The sequence below is a fragment of the Silurus meridionalis genome, chromosome 12 (assembly GCF_014805685.1).
Source record: "Silurus meridionalis isolate SWU-2019-XX chromosome 12, ASM1480568v1, whole genome shotgun sequence".
In the NCBI taxonomy this organism is placed as follows: domain Eukaryota; kingdom Metazoa; phylum Chordata; class Actinopteri; order Siluriformes; family Siluridae; genus Silurus; species Silurus meridionalis.
In genome coordinates this window covers 21,327,745-21,351,614 of record NC_060895.1, presented here as the reverse complement: position 1 = coordinate 21,351,614, position 23,870 = coordinate 21,327,745, and the positions used below count along the sequence as shown (strand labels likewise).

At 37.1% G+C, this 23,870-nt stretch overlaps 1 protein-coding gene across 3 annotated transcripts in view; it reads right to left on the bottom strand.

Annotated features, from left to right (window-relative positions):
* Positions 1 to 1,664: 1,664 nt before the first annotated feature.
* Positions 1,665 to 23,870, bottom strand: part of dclk1b (doublecortin-like kinase 1b) — a 56,441-nt gene continuing 34,235 nt past the window's right edge. The window contains exons 1-12 of one of the 3 annotated variants that reach the window (XM_046863575.1): positions 23,097 to 23,181; positions 21,437 to 21,531; positions 18,988 to 19,075; positions 16,994 to 17,163; positions 16,265 to 16,384; positions 15,814 to 15,960; positions 13,459 to 13,592; positions 13,248 to 13,325; positions 12,495 to 12,591; positions 11,755 to 11,835; positions 11,546 to 11,659; positions 1,665 to 6,272 (exon numbers count right to left, since the gene is read on the bottom strand). In XM_046863575.1, the coding sequence (XP_046719531.1) occupies positions 6,060 to 6,272; positions 11,546 to 11,659; positions 11,755 to 11,835; positions 12,495 to 12,591; positions 13,248 to 13,325; positions 13,459 to 13,592; positions 15,814 to 15,960; positions 16,265 to 16,384; positions 16,994 to 17,163; positions 18,988 to 19,075; positions 21,437 to 21,531; positions 23,097 to 23,151 (1,392 nt within the window). In that variant the 5' untranslated portion in view covers positions 23,152 to 23,181 and the 3' untranslated portion in view covers positions 1,665 to 6,059. Of the gene's footprint in view, positions 6,273 to 8,092; positions 8,167 to 11,545; positions 11,660 to 11,754; positions 11,836 to 12,494; positions 12,592 to 13,247; positions 13,326 to 13,458; positions 13,593 to 15,813; positions 15,961 to 16,264; positions 16,385 to 16,993; positions 17,164 to 18,987; positions 19,076 to 21,436; positions 21,532 to 23,096; positions 23,182 to 23,870 lie in introns of those variants that run through there. The other 2 variants (XM_046863574.1, XM_046863573.1) reach the window with 2 other exon arrangements.

Sequence of the window (23,870 nt, the reverse complement as noted above, 5' to 3'; positions counted from 1 at the left end):
TTTAGTATGTTGGTCTTGGTGGTGGGCCGTCGCAGCTATAGAAATCGCAGCTATAGAAACCATCAATTCAATACAAAAACGTAATATAACAACACGTGGCATTACAGCGAGAGAGGAATTTTGCGTATTAAGGGGGAATACCAATTTCCTAAAGCAAGAAACCCAGTTAAGACTCCAAACCTCTACACTACAACCGAAACTGTGCACCTACATGACAAAAACATAAAAATTTAAATAAAATACAACCTACTCACCAGAGATGCAGACTCATAATGTGCACCGCTCCTCAGAGGCTGTAATCCAGTGGTACCGCTCGTATTCACTGGTCTGGAAGTGGAGAACAAACCCTTTCCCGGGCTGAAACAAGCAAGCTAGCTTTGGGGTTGGCCGACCTCCTCACGATGTCTAGCTTTTCTTTAAAATGTTTTTTTAAGTATGTCTGAGACCAAATAAATTTCTCTTCCTCCGTAGGCATAAAAAGTCTATCTCTGATGTATTCATGTGTGCAGTTGAACTTGGCTGTTACAGTTTCCGGCTGACCAACCAATCAGAAGATGGAAAAATGCTGGTGCTATTCTGGGCCAGCTAGCTGCCCTGTGAGTCGAATATGAAATCTGATTGGTTAAAGAAACAGACTCAATACTAATAGAGACTGAGGTAAAAAGGCCAGCAGTACTGACTTTGAAGGCCCAGCACATAGAGGCAGAAATCTGATTGGGAAAAAAAATCTAACATCCATATACAGGTACTGGAAGCAGTGCAGCCAAGAGAAACACTACGACATGAAGAGAATAAACTGTTGGGAATAAATTAATACAATTTCATGGAACAAATATTAGAATTTAGGTTGTAAATGTAGGTCAGTGCTTCTAATAGTGTTTAGTCCAGCAGCGAAGGATTTGCTGGCCCTGACGGTCCACCACTGGTTGATCTGCTAAGTCCGAGCTATTTTTGTTGTCTAGTGTCAATTTTTTTTTTTTGTGGTACCTTGCAGCTGAAGGAACTTTTTGTTTTCTTTTCACTGTGTGCAGTACCAAGTGTATATGGTGTAAATGCAATAAAATGCACTTGAAAGAGAGAGAGAGAGAGAGAGAGAGAGAGAGAGAGAGAGAGAGAGAGAGAGAGAGAGAGAGAGAGAAAGAGAGAGAGAGAGAGAGAGAGAGAGAGAGAGAGAGAGAGAGAGAAAGAGAAAGAGATTGAGTTGAGAATGCAGATTCCCAGTGGCATTAGACATTCTTTGGCCATTTAATCGTACCTTATTAGATTAAATGTCAATCATCACAACAAAGTTGGGTGATTGACTATAATTGTAAGGCTTAAAAATGATAGTAATCATAGGGCATGTCTACACATATTTTATTTATTCGAATGGCAAGATTTTTAAAAATTACTCATTGAATTTATTATCATTGTATAAACACATTTAACATTGAAATGGTATTCAGACCAAATAAGAAACTCCATGTCGATCATCTGAACATATTCAAAAGATTTACTAATCATTTATTCATCCCAGATTTCCTTATTTGGTAAAGAACAAGTGTGTGTGTGTGTGTGTGTGTGTGTGTGTGTGTGTGTTTGTGTGTGTATATATATATATATATATATATATATATATATATATATATATATATATATAGGTACGTTCTAAATTTAAGCTGGAAATAAGATTGGTAAAAATAAAAATGTAAAAGTAAGATTATAAAATCTATAGTATGACACATCAACTTGCAGTTTAAAATGTGTCCTCATTTACCTAGCATATTAAAAAAAACTAATAAAAATAACAATAATAATAAAAAAATCTAACGATTTCTTTAAGGGAAAATCATTTATTCATGTTTGGATTGTTGCCAAGGGCACCGCTGTTAAATAAATGCTACTTGGAAGCAAAGCCACTTCCTGCTCATGGTCAGAAGAAAAGCTGAGTTTTCATCACATATTTAAAAAAAAAACACACAACAATGCACCGATTATACAGTTATTAAAAACGCATACAGGTTCACTTTCTGTTCACTGGACTTGCATAAGAAAACTTTGAAACAGTAGTAAGAAGTAGTAAGTCAAAGAATTTGATATGGATCACCAGTGTCCTAGCTACAAACTGTTCACATTGATAATTGAAGATTTGTTAGACAATCATATATCAGCTTTTAAAAAGGAAAGGCCTTATTTCCATGCTGTCCACCTTTTTGTGCTTGTCCTACTGAAATTCAACTACAATAATTAAAAAGAAAACAGCAGTATAAAAAACGAGTCAGTGTTGATATACTGTAGATGTAGGTAGATTAATGGGGTCAGGCTGAAGTCGCACAACCGGATCGTGTGTTAAAATATATCATTTATATGGACAAAGGTATTGGGACATCTAACATATGCCACATGTGCTTCTTCCACAAAGTTAGAAGTTCACAATCGTATAGAAAGTCTTTAGAAGTGGTAGCCTAAATTTTCCCTTTACCTGAACTAGGAGACTAAACCTGTTCCAGCATGACAATACCCCTGTCCACAAAGCCAACTCCATGAAGGTTTACATGGAATAGAGTGGAAGATCTTGAGTGGCCTGCTATAGAGCTCTGACCTCAACCCTGTTGAACACCCTTGGGATGAATTGGACCCAAGGACTCCTCACGTCACCTACATCAATTCCTGACTTTACGAACACCCTCGTATCTGAATTAATCTTCACAGGCACACCTTAAAATCTAGTCTAACGTCTTACCAGAAAACTGGATGTTATAACAGCAAATGGGGAATACATGTGAAATGGAATGTTTAAGAAGCATAGTCAGGTGTCCACAAATGTTTGTCCATATTATGTATATTCTTATAAAGTTGTGCTGCGTAAACCAGGATGCTGAAACACACAACTATATGAGTCTCCTCAGTCCTCAGTCACGGCTTCACTTGATACAAATTTGCAGATCAGAATTCACCAAAATCTTGATCTTTGGAGCGCAGAAAATTGTGAAACATCTTTGTACTGAGCATGCATTTCTGGTCTTCAGACAAAAATGAAATGGCAGACAATATAAAAAATGAAAAGCCATTCTTCAATACACATTATGGAACTATTATGCAGCTTGATTTTTTTTTAAAGCACATTCAAAATTGTTACATTTGTTGTGTCTTTTTACATCTAAGGCAATCAAACCTCTTACCAAATTCCTTAAAAAATCTTACCTCCAAATGATTTTATTTCTTTTTTTAGCCAAGGTAATTTGTTTACACTGATATGAAATATAAATTAATATGGAACATAAAAAAAAAAAAAAAACAGGGAACATAAATACTATCCTATTCTAATGCTGAACTCAATTTCATAATTGTTTAAAAGGTGGGGATTTACATTTCTGTCATTTTCCAGAACAGCATCTTTGACAAAGGGGAAAATAAATAAATAGGCACATTAATCAAATTGCTTGAATAATATGAGTAAGTTGCAGTAAATACTTTGATTTCTGGAAATTCCACAACATTATTCCCAAGAATAAATGGATAAAAAGTGTTTTTTTTTTTTGTTGTTTTTTTTTCCTTTTTCTTTTTCACGTTTTTGACAATTGAGTTCACAATGAACGAAGAATTCAGTAAATAACACGAACATTTTAAACACCGACATGAAGAATTGCATTCAAACATAAGCACACTATAACGATATCTATTCAGAAAATTGGTTATTTTTTTGAATGGGAGATATATATATATATATTTCAATTGTGCATAAATGCCTCTAACCAACTTTAGATCCTCTGATATAGCTTTTTAGGTCATTTATTTGTAGTATTGTATTCGATCGCTCATTCTTTTTTTATATCATTTATGAATTTCTTTTAGATATTGATAAATATTAAAATATCTGTGCATGCAATTTTTTTCTTGTCTGTACTGTTACATATAGTGCTATATTCCATTTATAATGGCTGTTTCGACTGCAGTGAAGGTCAGAGATATATACGATGAGACGTGAGTCAATGGCTGCTTGCTTTTCAGTGTAATTCTAATTTCTAGCTTGTTCTACATACGTATCATTTGAGATGATTGAGTATCAGCTGTTTTGTAAACATGTTTCAGTCTATTTCCAATAGCACCCTTCAATAAAAAAACAAATTAAATTAGTCTATTTATGTCTATGTGAAAGTATTACTAAAGCACTTTTATGTGTGGTGTGATATATAATGTAATCTGGTAGGTTTGGTATTACATTTTGGTAAAAAGATTAAGAGCTCAGTGATGACCTGTGCCCTTTGCAAAACATGTCATAAAACAATTAAACATGGGTTTGTTTTTGGATTGACTGATATATGAAGAGAAATTATTTAAAAAAATTGAAAATGCTGAATTTTATGGAAGATTTCTGATTTTTAAGGTCTATGAGGTTTCAGTATCAGAGTGAAAATCCTACCTTTTTTAAACACAGCCACTAGGGGGCACATGAACAGATTTTCCAACAAGAAACTGAGACGAGGATTACACTACATGGACAAAAGCATTAAGACACTTTTTTCCAGCCATATGTGGTTCTTCCCCAAAATGTTAGCACAAAGATGAAGGCACAGAATTGTATAGGATGTACATGGAGGCACCAACAATTTCAGATTTTCCATTCATGCACTAGAAGACTCAAACCTGTTCCAGCATGAAGATGCTTCTGTGCACAAAGTGACCTCAATGAAGATATTGTTGAAGGTTGAAGTAGAAGATCTCCTGCTATAGAGCTCCGAATTCAACTCTATTGAATATGATCGGGGTGAATGTGAACGCTAACTCAAGCACACTCCATCTAGTGGAACATCCTTCCATAAAATTGAAGGTTATTATTGGAAATTGGGACTAAATGTGGAATGAGATGTTTAAAAAGCACATAGAACTTACGGTCAGGGGTCCACAAACTTTTGTCTATGTAGTGTATCTGGGGCACAGATTTATTTTCTTTTTTTCTTTTTGATTTTGTGCTGCTTTTGAAAATGTGCTTATTCTAGCACCATGCGTATAGCTCTCCATCAGCGTAGTGCCTTTTCTGTCAAACAGGAAATCTTTAAATACAGATATCTAATGTATACATATATTTTCTTTTTAATGAAGGCTGAAAAAAACAGTGTGCTTTCTTTAAAATACTCAAATCTTCTACAGAGTAATCTGATCCTGGTCTCTTGTATCGATTCTCTCCTTTACAAAGGATTTTTTTTTTCTTTCAAATTTAATGCATCCTGTGTTAATAATGCTCATGTTTCATGCATCATACCTTTTTATATACTTCCTGCTCATGAATAAGCCAAAAAATAAATAAAAAATTATAATTTAAGGTTACTTACTTTCCATTTAGTAATATGCAATACAGGATGTATTCATAAGAACGTCGTAAAGTCAATTTTGATCACATGTACATGTTATAAGGCTTTATAACCTGTTCACGATTCACAGTATTTATACATGTTGGATCAGAGAGTGGCGAAAATTCTCGATTCTGATCGATCAGAAATGATTTCCGAAATTTGATTCACAGCATCAAAGATTATAATGATGTATTGTAATTTGTCAAGCTGCATGTTCTTTTCTTAACTTGACATGAAATGTATCTATAAATGGGATGTGGTAGTTAAGATGTTTGACTTTGAGATCAGAAGATTGCAAGTTTTAAATCCCACCACTATTGTGGCCTTAAGCAAGACTTGCATCTGTTCAGTTGTATAAATGAGATGAATGAAAGTCACTGTGGATAACAGCGTCTGCAAAATGCCACGAATGTAAACGAATAAAAGGTTAGAACAGGTCTGGTGTGTGTAACCTTGCGTTTTGACGTAATGCTGCCTTTGAGCATTGTAGGATTTAGGTATAATGTATGCTACAAACAGAAAAAAGATCATTATAAATCGTTTTTCTTTCTTAAATGCATTATGAATACAGGATTCCTAAATGCAGGAAAGTTGCCAGATCAAATCATGCAAATGAGAGGCTTAAACAGAGCCAGATCGAGCAAACCACACTTTCTTTCTTGATCCAAGTTCTCATTAGTGTGACGCTCGGATTTGTGTGTGTATACATGTGGGGAGGAAACACTGTTAGAACGGTGAGGTTGGGGAGCGCACGGTCTCGGCAGAGCTGGGCGAGAAGTCCTCAGACTCCGAGGTGAACTCTGCAGGGGACGGGCTGGGGCCGGCTAGAGGCTTCAACGGGAAGCTACTTTGTGGTGCGCGGGCGGTGGTGGTGGTGTACTTTACATCCTGGTGGCGTCTTCGTCTGAAAACCTGCCTCTCCTTATCAAGAGCGGTGGTCTGGAGGGGGAAAAAGCAGAGAATGAAGCTCTCAGGATCATAGGGTTGAAATATTTGTCATCACAGTCACTTCCTGTCGGTGTAGTAGTATCGGTGCTTAACCGTCAACAGTTCATTCATTCATATTTACTACAACAAACAAAAATAATTTTAATAAAAACTCAAATTTGACTCAAACGTTATTTCACTTTGCATTGTGAAATAGATGTATACTACACGGCCAAAAATATGTGGACATGATCTCCACCATCCGCCAACCATGTGTGAACATTCCAATACCATGTGCATTAACACGGTTGTAATAAGCTCCAGTCTTCTGGGAAGTCTTTCCTCTAGATTTTGAAATGTGGCTATGAGGATTAATGTTCATCCGGATACAAGGGCAAAAGTAAAATCAAGAAGTGATGTCAAATGAAGAGGTTTGGGGTGCAGTCGGTGATCCTGTTCATCCTATTCAAAAGAATTTAACAGGGTTGAGGTCAGAACTCTGTTTCAGGATACTCAAGATCTTCCATAGAGGTCTTAACACACCATGTCTTCAACTTGGTGTGCACAGGTAAATTGTGATTCTAGATCAGGTTTGGACCTCTAAGCAACAAAGTGAAATTGCAGGGAAGTTACAGCATTAGAAAGAAAGTCTTTAAAGCTGAAATTTACTGCAAAGATTTTCGTGATGGTCAGGTGTCCACATAGTTTTTAGCCATATAGTGCCTTGTCAGCCTGCATATACTCAGGAGACATTGTTTCCTGTCACTTAATGAACTAATAAAGCTTTTTATTCTTCTATTTTATCTCCAATTTGGTCATTTGCCAAAATCACAACTAACCAGAGAGTCTGAGAGCTGGCAAGCTTCAAGATGTTCAGCATACTAGATCATTTACATTTATGGTAATTGGCAGACACCCGTATCCACAGCAACTTACAATTATCTCATTCGTACAACTGACCCCTTATTGGGTTAGGGGCCTTGTTTAGAGACCCAAGAGTGGCAGTTTGTTGTGGCTAGGACTTGGGCTCACAAACATCTGATCCAAAGTCCAATGCCTTAACCGCAAAGCTACCACTCTGACCAAAGAAATGTAAGAAGCTCGATTTGCATGCTTACATTTTCACAGCATTTGGAAGACACCATTATTCTACAATGATCTAAACAGTTGAGGGTTAAGAGCCCAACAGTGACAGCTTGATTGTGCTGGGAATTAAACTCAAGACCATCCAATTAGGAGAGAAATGTGATGCAACTGCCTAAATACTTGGTAGAGTATGGTACCTTATCCAGAGCGATTTACATTTCTTTTTAGTACAACTGAGTAGCTATAGGGTTAAGCGCCTTGCACAGGGGCCCAAGAGTAGCAGCTTGGTGTGGCTGGTATTTGTATTTACGACCTTTTGAATCTAAAGTCCAATACCTTAAACACCAAGCTCACCCTCAGGTCATTGGTTAGTGTTGCTTTTGGCTTTTGCTACAAATGGATTCCTTGGATTTGGAAGCAAGAATATCAGCCTGACCCTAGTTCTCCTGTTGCACCACATGACCCCACACTCTTACAGGTAGAAGCACAAGGAGTGTTGGACAAGCCAGCTAGAATGTAATCAAATGTAACACAAAACACTTGAATTACATTCCATCAGCTCACAGCAAATCAAACTCCAAGCTTTCAATCATAGCCGATGCAGTAAAAAGACGTTCAGCAGCAACTAAACTGATGCAGTGAGCAAAAAGAAAAGCAGAAAAGCGATGAGACAGGAAAGCGTGTGATGGAGACTGCCAGCACGTTGCCATGGACACACTGGAGATTGGCACTGCAGGTTGGCGTACCTTATCCAGTACATCCCCGGGTGGGAGGAGTAGTCCAAAGACCCTGAGCGCTTGATGGAAAACCCGTCGTCCGGCTGAGCAGAGAGAAATGGTTGCAACACTCGTCACTTTTAGCACTTGTACACCCTGTTCCGGGTTGTGAATCTGAGCTACCGAGCTAGCGCTTAGCTTTACATATTTCAGTAAATCATCAAAATAAAAGAGAATATAAAAATGAGGGGGAAAAGTGATGTATTGAAGCAAACAGTTTCCCACAACATACATTTAGACTGGCTTTAGGATGACTCAATGCTTACATACTTATTATGGACTTTATGGACCACAGCACTGCTCAATTCCCAAATCAGGAGGTGTTGATTTTTTATTTTTCTGATAAAAAAATAAAAGTTCTAGCTGCAATTTAGATATTAATTTCCTTATTCTACTACATTAACATTATTACACAACTTCCATACAGATCTACAAAAACATACACTACATGGACAAAAGAATAAAGAGGTCTGAAGGTGTTTTTCATCCCATTCCACATTTAGTTTCCATTCACTCTTATAATAAGGTCCACTCTTTTGAGAAGATGTTCCACTAGACACTAATATTCATTCAGTCACAAGGGTGTTGCTAAATTCTGGTGCTGGTGTAAATAAAGTGAGGAGGCCTGGGGTGCAGTCAACATTACAGTTCATTCTAAAGATGTTCAATATGGGTAAAGCTCAATAGCAGGCCACTGAAGATCCTCCATGTCAACCCATGTAAACCATATCTAGCTTTGTGCACAGGGGTATTGTCCTGCTGGAACAGTTTATGAGCTTCTAGTTGAGAAACGTGAAGGGAAAATATAATGCTACCGCCTTTCTAGACATCAGTTTCCTCCATTTCTGTGGTAACAGTTAGGGGAAGAACCACACAAGTGTCCCAATACCTTTTGTCCATATTGTGTAAATAACTAACTGCATTCTTTTTCTAGGATAAAATTATTAAATGTTGTTATTTAAATTTTTTGTTGCCGATCCTGATTTTAGTAAACATAAATGGATAAAAAAATAGCCTTTTTTAAATAAATAAATGTACTAAAGACACATTGCTGTGGTCTACAAGATAAACAATTCATGACACCAGAAAATACAAAAAGAATTACATTCACAATATGATAACAGCATGTCTAGTCGTGATTTATTCTTTATTTATTAGCCAAAATCAATTCTGTACACCGTGGAACCAATATGTAAACAAAGTATAATTATTTGCAAAATTACCTTATGGGAAAAGAAAAAAAAAAGTATACATTTCTAGTGAAAGCACAATAAATATAAAACTGTGCATTGCTTTATATGTACATGGGTTTGAACGTATGTATTTACATGTTACTGTGCCAATACTTCATACATACTATAGTATGCATGCTACAGTATAGAGCCATGTATTTATAAATAATAAATAAACACATGAGTATAAGATGAGAACAAAAAGGTTAAAAGGAAAGCAGTCTAGCAGATTTTCCCTGACAACAGTGCTGACAGTCGACACCGGTGAGAGCAGAAGCACAGCAAGGAGAATCAGCAGCAAACAGGAAATGAGGTCTGCAGCAGTGACTGTGCGAGTGAATGAAAGAAAGGACGAAGCAGTAGGATGAAGCGATGGATCAAAGAGCACATGATGAAGTCAAGAGCCACACTTTCACGCAATTTCTGATCCTATCAGCGTTTAAGCTGGCCTCACAGAATTATTGGCAGCCTTCATGACATCGATATATATATATATATATGTGTGTATTTTTTCAATTTTCAATCCTGAAGGGTGCCAATACTTTGAGTTGGAAACCAAAAAAAATCACAAAAGTGAATTAAATGCCTCGGTTAATTACAGTAGTGTATTAAATTAGTGGCCTGAAAGTACTTTAATGATTTTGCTTTGACATGGGAAAAGTTAGATCAGAAATCATCATTGTGTTTGTGCCACACAAATCCAACTAAAAGCAGGGACACTGAAGCGCAAGATTTCCTAAAATTCTAGTGTGCAGGAAATCCTGGAAGACCATAGTGCACTCGATTGAGAAACGTATATCGGGTACATTGAAGCCAAACTGATCAGCGGATGTGATCATGACCATTAATATCACCAATACCATGTGTAACATTACAGTGGGGGAAATCATTATTTGATTACAAAGAAATGAACAGTCTAGAATTTTTTATGGGAGGTTTTAAAAGGAGGGAATATTTTGTGAAAAAAATCCAGAATAAAAAAGTTATTATTATATGGACATTTTTATTTATATTGTATTTAATGGAGTGAAATAAGTATTCAAACCCATAACAACCAGCAAGAATTCTGACTCACACACACCCCAATTAGTCCTGTTCCTTTAAGAAAAAACTCTGAATATCATCTCATTATGTGTATAAAAGACACCAGTCACAGAATCAACCTCTTCCATTCAAACCTCTCAGGGACAAGACTGTAGACGAGGCTGGACGAGATCATCAGCAAGAAGCTTGGTGAGAAACAGACCACTGTTGGCACGATAACTCACCTCAGGAAGTAAGGATGATTCTGAGAAAGGTAATGGATCAGCATAGACAACACAGGAGGAGCTTGTTCATGATCTCAAGGGAGCTGGAACCACAGTCACCAAGAAAACCACCGAGGTCCCTCTACTCAAGAATGCACATGAACAGACCCGTCTGAAGTTTGCTAATGAATACCTGAATGATTCAGAGAAGGCTTGGGAGAATACAATGTGGTCAGATGAGACCAAATTGAGCTCTTTGGCATCAACTCGACTCGCCGTGTTTGAAGGAAGAGAACCCCAAGAACACCATCCCCACTGTCAAACATGGAGGAGGAAACATTCTGCTTTTGGGCTGTTTCTTTGCTAAAGGGTAGAGGAAGACATCACCTGCGCCAACCTCCTGGCCTCAGCCAGAACACTGAAGATGGGTCATGATTGGGTCTTTTAGCATGACAATGACCAAAAACATATGGCCAAGGCAACAACCTGATGGTCTTGTAGCCCATTCCAGCCTTGTGCAGGTCTACAATCATGTCCCAGATGTCCTTTGACAGCTCTGTGGTCTCGCCCATGGTGGCGGAGAGGTTTGAATGGAAGAGGTTGATTCTGTGACTGGTGTCTTTTTACACAAATAACGAGTTAAACATTTTGAGTCTGCGAAAGTCAGAATTCTTGCTAATTTGGTACGGGATCAAATACCTTTCACTTGATAAAATACGATTTAGTTTAAAACCTTTTGATATCTGTCCCTCTTTTAGACTGTTCATTTCTTTGTAAGGGGGAAAACCAACAAAATCAGCAGGGGATCAAATAATTATTCCCCCCACTGTAACATAACATCTCATTATGCATGATTGCATTGGTGTTAAAGCTTTCAGTAGGTTAATATCTAAAAAGGAAAGAGCACCAGCATGAGATGGATTCCAATAAAAAATGACGCTTACTGTTATAACAGAGACCCCCGGTGACGTGCTGCTGGACTTGGACCCCGTGATAAAGTGCTTCTTTATTTTTCCAGCTACTAATAACTGATGCTTGTTTTCAGACAAACCGTCGTCCTGGAAAAACAAACAGCAGCTCACTTTAGAATCGAACAAATGCAACACAAAAACAATGTTAAGAAAAAGAGTTGTGAGAATAAGTTATGGCTTACGTTGACCCACGGATGGTCTAAAACCTGCAGAGCCGTGTATCTCTGCTCCACCTCCACCTGCAGCATACATGTGATGAGCTCCTGCAAAGTGACGGAGTGTGGAGTCATTTATAGAGAGAGGGAAGAGTGCAATAGTACATTTCTGCTTCAACATGCCGAAGGTTTACTCAGTGATAAGGTGATGGATGGATGGTGGATGGATAGATGGATGGATGGATGGATGGATGGATGGATGGATGGATGGATGGATGGATGGATGGATGGATGGATGGATGGATAGATGGATGGATGGATGGATGGATGATGATGGATGGATGGATGGATGGATGGATGGATGGATGGATGGACACACGTACACACTTGGGGATTTTTTATGTACAGATGGATAGACTGATGATGATGATGATGATGATGATGATGATGATGATGATGATGATGATAATGGATAAACAAATAAACTGATGTATAAACTGATGTATAGACAGATGGATGGATGGATGGATGGATGGATGGATGGATGAAGGGATGGATAATTGGACACAAGTACACACTTGGGGATTTTTTTTTTTATGGATGGGTAGACAAAAAGAGCCATATGGATAGATAGACACAGAGATGAATGTATAGACAGATGAATGGATGAATGGATGGATGAATGGATGGATGAATGGATGGATGGATGGATGGATGGATGGATGGATGGATGGATGGACACACGTACACACTTGATCTTTCTGTACCTTTGCAGACTCTGACACATTGTCCCAGTATGGCAGAGGAAACTCTAACTGTCCTGTGAGAATCTGATCAAACAGAGCTTCCTGATCTTCAGTGGTCCCACACACACACACACACACACACACACACACACACACACACACACACACACACACTTATTAGAAAATATAGTGTCAAAAATAATTGTATACACATATTGTGCTCGTGTGTCCACAACCTTTTGTCCATATAGTATATGTTCAGCTGTTATACTTGGAAATGAGTCTTTGATTGCAAGCTTCAAAAATAGTACATACTACAAAAATAGTATATATACTTGTTTTTTCTACAAGCAAAGAAGCAAAACAGCTAAAAATAGACCATATACTGTTTGCTGTAATCTTAAAAAATACAAAATGCAATATATTTAAACTTGCTATGTCATTTTGTTGTGTGTGTGTGTGTGTGTGTGTGTGTGTGCGCGCGCGCACTAATCGTTACTCTTCCTACGAGAAATTACAGTAGTCATGAGCGTGAGTGGCCATTGTGCAATTCGCCGCTAGGGGGAGACAAAAACTGCAATGAAATCATGTTTTCCCATCATAGCCCTTCACATTTTACATTACATTTTTATTCCTGTTCTGTAAATACACATGTACATTTTCAGTGACCTGGAATTAGGAATTGACCTTGAAGACTGTTAAACATGTCTATAGTTTAATAACACCGTCCACCTTAATGGATTTCTTTACCACTGAGTTTGTGCTTTTACATACCCACGGAAAGGAGGAAAGCCACAGAGCAGGATGTAAGTAATAACACCAGCAGCCCAGATGTCCACCTTCAGGCCATAACTGTCAGAAAACAAACATCACTCTGTTAGGTTAATGCACAGTACTGATGTTAATGTAACACTGTGCTACTGTGTTATGTAAGGCTGATGATGAAGGGCAGGGCGAGGTGCGGTGCGATGCGGCGGTGACTCACCCTGTCTCTGCAATGATTTCTGGAGCTACGTAGGTTGGAGTTCCACACACTGTGTACAGGGGTCCATCTACCACTGTAGCCAAGCCAAAATCCCCCAGCTTCAGAGACTTACTGCCATCCTGGTGCTCATAAACCTGAGGGGTACACACACAAATGCCCAGATCAGTTTTTTCGTTGATCATTTTTTTTTTTTTAATAAACAAACATCTAAACCATGAAGGCCCAAGACAAATGTTCACACAGGCTAAAAACAGATATATGATTACAGCTGTAGACCAATGCATGCACACACACACACACACACAAGCACACTATCAGTTGAGTGGGTAAATGGATGAGCTAACTCAGAAGGTTCGATTTAACATCCTCCCTGATGATACAATCTCTCGCTTTCATTGTCTCTCTGTGTATCTCAGAGTTTCTCAATGCATAAATATCATGAAGCGCTTTAAATACTTAAAACAACACTAACATTAATGGTATCGTACCAACAACAACAACATAGCAAAAGTAACGGCTGTAGCATCTATAGCACCAACATCACATCTGCAACAATAGTAACAATAGTAGCTATAGTTGGGATATAAAAGAAATCTGATTAACATGATGTTTTGCTCACCCAAAACACCCAAATCTGAATTCACATGCTTTGACTAACTGTGGTGTAAAGAATTTGAGTAAATGTACTTCATTACTGTACTTGAGTAACTTTTTGGCTACTTTCTAGTTTCGAGGTTAGTCTAGAGTATCGAAGATAAAAGGAACTTTTTCTCCCTACTCAACTACATTTATCATTCAATATATATTGTTTTTACCTCACTACATTTTGTCAATGACTGGATTATGGATGTGGTGAGGAAAACATGCAGGTGGTTGGGGTGAAAGAGACAGATGTAGAAGACAGGGGGGTATGGAGAAGGATGATCCGCGATGGCGACCCCTAATTGGAGAAGCTGGAGGAAGAAGAAGAAGAAGACGACATTTTGTTAATGACTGCTAGCTTTTGCATGCCAAACTTTATCTACAGTGGCGTCCTTTAAAGAGGGGCTAGCGCCATCACAGTTGTATTTTTCCATTGTTTAACTGAAGATTCCTTTTTGAAAGATCGCTTTACTACTTTGTCTCTCTTTTTTTTTACTGACGTATTTGATCTTTTTATTCTGGCATGTTGAAGCTGTTGTGGTGGTTAATGCAGTGTTTAGGTGTATAATTTGATTTGTATTTTAGGAAATAAAACCTCGCAAATCAACTGTTTTTGGCTTTTCACCAACATGTGTCTTGGTGTTGAGGACGAGTGCATCTTTGAGCCTACGTTCAATATGAGTCAAAAACTCAAGTACTGTTAATCAGATACTCCTTTGCAATCTTTTACTCATGTATGATTTTCAGGTACTCTTTACACTTCTGTATGACTTTCTTTCGGCTTCTCCCATTAGGGGTCGCCACAGCAGATCATCCATATTCATGATCCGCATGTTCGATTTGGTTTTTACGCTGGATGCCCTTCCTAACACAACCCTCCCCATTTATCCGGGCTTGGGACCGGCACTAAGAGTGCACTGGCTTGTGCAACCCTAGTGGCTGGGGTTGGTTTCCTGACCGGGGATTGAACCCGGGCCGCAGCGGTGAGAGCGCCGCATCCTAACCACTAGACCACCAGGGAACCGACTCACTTCTGTATAATATCAATTATCAATAATCAACCATTCACAGTACTACATAATAGTAAAAAAACAAAACCTTCTACTGTCTAATTATTTATAATGTTACAGCACCAAAAATATACATTTGATTGGATGCAGGTGACTGACAGGTTACCCGTCATTTTAGCAACAATTTTTATTTTTTTCAGAAAATATTTTGGATAATATTTCGGTGTCTTGTCATGAAGGTATGGCAGCATGCAAATAGAGCATAACGAGGCTTTTTTATTTTTATTGTATTGCAGATCCGAGTTGTGAGGAAGATTTTTGTCAGATTAGGTTCAGAAAACAGGAAGCGGTCGCGATGTGAACTAGGACAAAACACAAACATAAACAAGAAAACAAAGCAACAGGGAAATCGAAACATCGAATAAAAGACTTGGAAACGGTGGCAAACATTGAACAAATGAGCCTAGGCTTGTACATGTACTTAAACTAATCACAGGGTATCTGGAAATACGTGCAGAATGTAAGAACACATGAGGAAAAACAACCAGAGAGAGGAGATGCATGTGCCATGAGATATCCCCTTACTTTTTTTTTACCTACATTAGGGTTGTAGCAAATACGCCCTGTCTGAAAAACTGCATTAATCAGAATTCCATAGACTTTAAATTATTTGACTTTACTGTATTGTATTGTATGTGTGTACCAGCAGGTTCTCGGGTTTGATGTCTCTGTGCACTACGTTCAGGCTGTGCAGGTACTTGATGGCGCTGGCCAGGTTGTATAGCATCCCACTGGCGTCACGCTCCGTGTACTTATTTGTGGATGTGATTGCATCGAAGAGGTCACCACCCTGCAGGTACACACACACACACACACACACACACACACACACACACACACACACACACACACACACACACACACACACACACACACATATTGTATATTATATTGTGTTTAAATGGCCTACAAATATTTACCCTCAACAACTTCAAGCATGCAATAAATATTCATCAATATGCAAACTAGAACTGCTTTGTTCTTCAGACATCCCAATCAAACCATCAACTAACCATTTCCTGCCAAGAACAATTAATGACATTGCTGTTATATTTTTATAAATAGCGCCTGGAGACTGCAGAATTTTTTTTTACCTTGACCAGCTCCATGACCAGGTAAAGTTCACTGTAAGTGTCCATCTCCTCAATCAGCAGGACGATGTTGGGGTGTTTCACCCTTCTCAATATGGACACCTCGTTCTGGATCATATGTTCCTGTACAACATACATTTATCTTTAGACTGCCTAATGTGGCGTAATCATGTATCATGTCAAAAAAATGTGACCTGCATTGTGGAAATGTGTGAACACTGTTATTTATTAATTAATTAGGTATCTAAACTGGATTATTTTATTGGGTTTAAAATATTGTCCGAGTTGGAGACCTGCATGCGGGACCCGACGCCAATGAGTGCAGCACAGGACAAGATTTAATGCGTGAATGCAGGTGCGGGCGATAAAATACATGTGTTTTAGGGAGAAAAAGAATCATTCACAGAAGTCAAAAATGATGGGACAGAAGCTAATTTTGGAAAGGATGTATTTATATTTAGTTTTATGCAAACAAACTGTTTTGCATTGTTAGGGATCTAAAAAAATAAGAATAAAATTAAGTATTATTAATCATAATTGGGAATTGAATCAAACTCTATCATGACTAAAAAGTATGGTGAAGTCCATCTTGCCTGCATCAGATCTCTTATATAAAAGCTCTCAATATGTTCATCCTCAACCGTAATGCACTTTTATAAAACGAATTAATTTTGCTGATAGGATTTTCAGAATGTTCCTGTTCAGTCTGTCATTCCAGTCTGCATATCTCACCTTGCCTCTACATTTGCCCTTGTTGATGATTTTGAGGGCGTACGCTCGGCCTGTGGATCTCTCCACACATTCTCTCACCACCGCGAAGTTTCCATCTCCAATCATTCGTCCCACCTTGTACCTCTCCGTTATGGAGGCAGGAACCTGAGGGCCTTCTTCCATCATCTCGGCTACAACACATAATATTAGAGCTGTCAATCATTGCCAAGCTTGTGTAAAAGCAATAGTGTAAACTGGATTGCAAACGTTTTCATATCATTAGGACAAACTGAAGCGATAAATTTGTCATTTATTATTAAGGGTGTCCTAATTTTCGCACTCAATTGTATACTTAACCACGATGCACCACAAAGCACCAGAGGAGATAATTTCAGTGCAATAATAACAATTGTTACATGTGGAATAAATTGTATTACTATTATTGTAGTTGACTTTTTTGCTATTTGTTATACTGCTGCTACACATCTTGTACAGTATATTTCAATAAAATTCAAAATTCATTGCAGAGCATCTATACTTAATATATAATTAAATATGTATCATTTTTATTTATATTTCTTATTTCATTTTTCTTTAATTTTTACTTTTATTTTACTGTGAGCATCTGCAACCCAACAATTTCCTGTAGGATCAATAAAGTACAGAATCCTTTCTTACTTATGCATTTTAACTCTCTAAATATCATATACAGTGTTGAATTTTTGTCTATTTTTCTTATAATATGAGAGTGATTTGCTCTGTTGTTACCTATAAACTTTTCAGTGTACACTCACGCATACTGTGTATGGAAGTACACCGATCAGGCATAATATTATGACCTCTGTTATGACAGTAGACGTATTTGTACTGAAGTTCTTTGGTACAGGGCTTTCGGTGTATGCAATCCTTTTTGCATGTGGAACATAGTTAGAATCAGAGTTCCCTCAGGAAGGTATTAAGTGGCGGACCGCAAGTTTGTTTTCGTCTCTCCCTCGAACTTAAGCATATTTTTTTATTATTATTATTTAACTTGAAAACATACACAACAATTCCAGGTGTATAAAAAAGAAACGAGTTAGCACAGTGTCACTGTGGCTACTCACTTCCTACAAGAAATAAGACTTGTTTTGCGCATGCATGAAAACGCAAAATAATCTATAGCACTAGTGTTCGCCGCTAACCAGGAAATAAATGTTATTTTATATATTTTTTAACCAAGCAGCCATTTTTATTCAAATTGTTTTAAAAATGTTGTACCTTAGTTTATATTAGCAATAGGTCTGTTTCTTTGGCTGGTACCAAATGCACGCCCCAAATGCACATTTGGTACCAGCTAGTGAGTTGTGAGGCGAATTTGAAATCTAATTGGTTAAAGAAACAGACCTATTGCTAATATAAACTAAGGTACAACGGCCAGCACTACTGAATCTGAATCCCCTGAGCAGAGATTAAATTGACATGGCAGCACATAGAGGCTGAAATCTGATTGGACAAAAAATCGAACATCTACATACACGTACTGGAAGCAGTGCAGCCAAGAGAAATACTACAAAATGAAGAGAATAAACTGTTGGGAATAAATTAATACAATTTCAGGGAACAAATATTAAAATGTAGGTCAGTGCTTCTTATAGTGTTTTGTCCAGCAAAGAAAGCTTTGCTGGCCCTGACCACCCACCACTGATTATATACAGTATATTTGTCTTTAAATGTACTTAAGTAATAATTTAATTTAAGTAAATAATTTTAATTTGGCTTCAGCTCTCCTTACTGATGGGACGTGACCGTGGCATGATATAATAACTGACACGACCGTGCCAATAAACAGAAAAAAAAAAATTCGTTTCATATAATATCTATTTTTCTTTTTTTTTTTTTTAATACTTCATAGGTATTAAAAGCTTTCATATATCCTGCTCATTTAGTATTGTCAGACTAAAAAACATTTAAGCAATTCTCATGAAAAAATTTGGAGATTCTGAAGTCAGTCAGAAAACACTGTTTTTCTTTATTACCTTCACTAACAGGACCGTCACCTTCATCCATTGAACTGCACACCTTCGTGGAGGCCAAAGAGAGAGATGAGCCACTGTGCTGGGAGCTCTGCAACACAGTAAGAAATGTAATAGAGAGGTGGAAAAAAACTGCTGAATGGTTAGACATTAATGCATTTTTGGCAAAACTATCCAGCTGTATGCAGATATAGATTTCTATGAATGTCTTTACTTGTTCAGGGACCCGACTAAAAATCTTTTTTGATAACCCAAATTTGTTGCTCATTCACAGCATGTGGACTATTCAGCATGATTAAATAAGCTGGGAATAGACATCACATGAAAGAACTGTCTAATATTTAGCGTTTCTCTCTCTCTCTCTCTCTCTCTCTCTCTCTCTCTCTCTCGCTTCCTCTGTCTATCTCTCTCTTAACCTTCTTCCATGGATTCTGACTCTTTCTTTTTTTCCATAATAGATTCTGCCTGATCCTTTATGAAGCCCTAATTCTTAATTGAGTTCTCCTCAGTTGGAAACCACTGGGTGCTGCTGCAGATAGTTCCACACGAACCATTCAAAAATACGTGAGATTACTGTAGATGGTTAACACCAAAATACTATCAAGATGGCTTTGGACTGCAATGAATACAGTTTGCTGTATATAAACAATAGTTTAGTATTACAATTACCACAAACAATTTTGTACTCATGTCTATAAGCAAATACAGGATGTGATAATGTCAACAATTAAAGAACTTTAATGAATACATTTCTGGTTTTGGGAATGAGGATGTTTTTTCTGTTGAGTGCATTTCCTTTCATGATTTCTTCCTCATATGGTCTTGGGAGTTTTTCTTGTCACTACTAATAACAATGGCTTAACAATTATTAGAATACATTTATTAATTAAATATTTAGATTCAATTTCTGTAAAGCTGACAACGAATAGCCATGAAACATTACCAGAATGCTTGGTCACCAACATTGATTTCAAATTTTTCCACTATTCACTCATTCATTTGACAGATTTCAGTTTCCTGATTTATATACAGATTATACACAAAAATCATTTGTAATGTTTAGTGTGTCCATACGCAGTCTGACAAAACTGCAAGTTCCTGTACAGAAGACAAGTTCTCACGGAGGCAACAGTAAAAACAGAACACCTGAAACATAAAGTACTCCAACCTGATGGTACGTTGTAGGAATAAAAACAGCAGTTTCCATAGAAACCGCCAGTCCTAAACGTGCTAAGAATAACAACTGGGGAAGCAGGTATGATGAAGTTCAGCACTCGAGTCATGCCAGCATATGGACACTTTCTGATGCTGCTTATGATGACGCAGTAATTTTTATTTTGAACAGCTATTAATACGTGTTGTGTGCATATTTATATGTTTTCCAATAACGTTCTGTAATTGTAATTTTTTTTGCAGGTAAGAAAATATTAAATTGTATAAAATAACTTGGCTTACCGTAAGTGTCCTTTTGTAATGTCTGACTTTTTTTTTTTCTTTTTTTTTTATTAAATATTATATATAGTTTACATTTTGGGAAATCATATGATCAGACAAGACATGCATAATAACATCAAAAAACAACATAAAAAAACAAAACAAAAAAAAAAACGTTTTATAGGCTATAATTAAACAATAGCTAATCATTCAAGCACAACAAAAGTTATGGCATTGGATAAACCCAGAAATTGTAGAGTGATGAGTGCGATAGCTCTAAACAGTAAGTTAATGCGTGTGAGTCAGGGAGCTCACATTGAACCATGCATTTGGATGTGAGTACACAAAAAATCCCATTTTTAAACCTGGTGGAAAATTGTAGCTTGGTTATGGCTCACATTTACTCCTTTACTTAGAAAAAACCTACGGAACTAAAGTGGTACCTATTAAATTCTAAGCACTTAGCATTTATTTAATATTTACCCCTTCAATCATGGATGCCTTATTTTGTAGATTTATTTTGATTTATTTTATTTGAGATTTTGATATATTCTAGTTTCCATTACAGCTAACTGAGCTTCTGTGATACTATAACAACTAGCACAGAATGGCATAAATTCGATTATGTATAATATTTATGAATATTTACATATTCATAGTCCATATCATTTATAGAAAAAATGTGTAGGACTGAAATCGATTTCTGAGGGATGTTATGTGAAGGAAAGAATAAGGAAGGTTACATTCTACCTTTTGTAATCTGCTCAGTATGGAAACTTAATATAGGTAGAGACAAACAATATGCTGCCTATTAAATTTTGTATTTTTATTTTTTTTTATTATGACTGCATTAGAATGGTTTTAAAAAAGTAAATTAAACAAGTGCATAAACATCAACTAAAATAAACAAATAATTATACCAACCTTTTATTTTCCTGATCAATTTATTTAGTTATGCCCTGTTTTTATTTTTATTATTAATTGATCTAAATATGAAAGGTAAATGAGGAGATCTTACCCGCCTTCTCCGGAGGCTGGCTGGACTTGTAGCAGATGGACTTGGGGACTTGCCTGAACGTGGCGTGGACAGCTGACTGCCTGCCGTTCCATTAGCTGTGGAGAGAGAAGACATTAATTAAGATCAGGATATAACATATGAATTCAGTTAAAGCCCAGTGCTGCTGAATTTTCAATTCTGATCCATAAGGGATGTGTGTAGATATAAACATACACATCTCATGAATATATATATATATATTCTTCTTCTTTCGGCTGCTACCATTAGGGGTGGCCACAGCCGTCTCCATTCCCCGTCCTCTACATCTCTACATTCAAATCAACTACCTGCATGTCTTCCCTCACCACATCCATAAACCTCCTCCTTGGCCTTCCTCTTTTCCTCCTTCCTGGCCGCTTCATCCTCAGCATTCTTCAACCAATGTACCCCATGTCCCTCCTCTGCACATGTCCAAACCATCTCAATCGAGCCTTGTCCCCAAAATGTCCTACATGCGCTGTTGCTCTTATAAACTAATTCCTAATCCTGTTCATCCTCATTACTCCCAATAAAAATATCAACATCTTCAGCTCTGCTACCTCCAGCTCTGCCTCTTGTCTTTTACTCAATGCCATATAAATATATACAAATAATATATTTTATATTGCCTAAAAAGTTATAATTTAATTAAATTGTTTTCTCTGTATAGCATTTTAATTAATGGAAATTGTCCCAAAACAGCTTTACGAGATAAAATTTATGAATTTGAAATGCATACGTTTATTCCCTATAAGTATGTTCCACATAAGTTTATCCCTAATAAGTGAGCTAGTGTTGACTGTGGCAAAGAAAAACTCCCTAAGATGGCATTAAGAAGAAACCTTGAGAGGACTGGACTCAAAGGGGAACCCATCCTCATGTTCAACACCGAATGTCCATTCATTTGCTAATAAAGTTGTCCTTGGGGACACTGTTTTTGTCTACAGTGTCCAAAGCAAGATGGAACTAAGTTTTCTATTCAGCCTTTATTTTTACCATTTGCTCCTTAATTAATATATTAGCAAATAGCTGTTTATAAGAATAATAATCCTTTAATAATAATTTTACAACAATAATTGGAAATAATAATTAATTCCATCACCAAGTCACTTATCTTCCTCCAACAGCACACTTTTTCATAGTGTTTAAACCCTCCTCGTGTCATTTTGGTGATCTAGTCCTCTCAAAAAACGTCAACTAGTTACGACTAGTAAAGTAATTACCAAATTAAGTAAAGAGTTACCAAATTAACCATCAGGCTTAAAAATGATGCTTGTATCCAGCTGAATGTGAACTCGGGGAGTGAAAATGATAAAGATAAAGTCATCATTAAAATGATTCCAAAACCTGGTATGAAGCGATACCACTGCACATGCATTCTCGCTTGGGTCAGAAATATAAAACATATTAAGGTATGTGTATGTAAATAGCACAGAAATGTTGTCAGATTATAATTAATAGCAGAAATATAACAGTTTTTAAAAATGACTCAAAAATCGAAAGTTAAAAAAAAAAAAATACCTATAGCTATAATAAGCACTATATTGAGTTTTCCTATAATATACGTTAATATAAATTAAATAAAAATACACCCACCAGCTTTATTTTCCCCTCTTGGGTAAGAAGATCGAAATAATCTTACCCATTCCACAGTGTAGCAGACTGCTGGAGCGGAGTGTTATCGCTGCTGAGCTCATGTTGCCTTTGTGTGTGTGTTAGATTTCTGTGAATGAGTCGAGCTGCTGAATGATTATACACTCCTCCTCCTCTTCCTCCTCCTTCTGCATGTGCCTGGCATCAGAGCAGGAGGAGGAGCTACCAGAGAGATACGAATGATAAATACGAGCTCATCATGCACTAACTAGCATAAAATTGGGAAAGGTAATTCAAAGGTAATTGCATTGTAGTTGATACGCGACCCTGAATTGGATTTAAGAATGTTTCAGAAACTTGAATCTGAAGGCACAGCAGATTGTATGACTCATGTCTTACTGCAAAACCATAATAATTCTATTGAGACTAGGAATGAAAAACAAATAAAATTTGTATCCTACAGTATGTAATCCAGAGGTGAGCTGAAATAATTACGATTGTGTGCTTGCCCACAATAAATCATCATCTTGTTGTTCTATTTTAGCATCTTTTAAAAAGAAGCACACAGGCTGAGTATAGCAGAGTTATTTTAAGGTGACAAAATATGCTAAGAATGTATTTGTCCAGAATAAAATGTGATTGTAGTAAGTGTGTGTACAGAACAAGCGGTTGCTGTATACTAACTTCTAAACAAGCTGTTTGAAACTGCATATCCAAACCAAGGATAATTCCCTTTATATTGGTTAGAGTCACAGAGTCTGCCCTGGGAACACTAAAGGCGAGGTGGGAGTACACAAAAAATGGGAGGTCAGTCAATCACCAG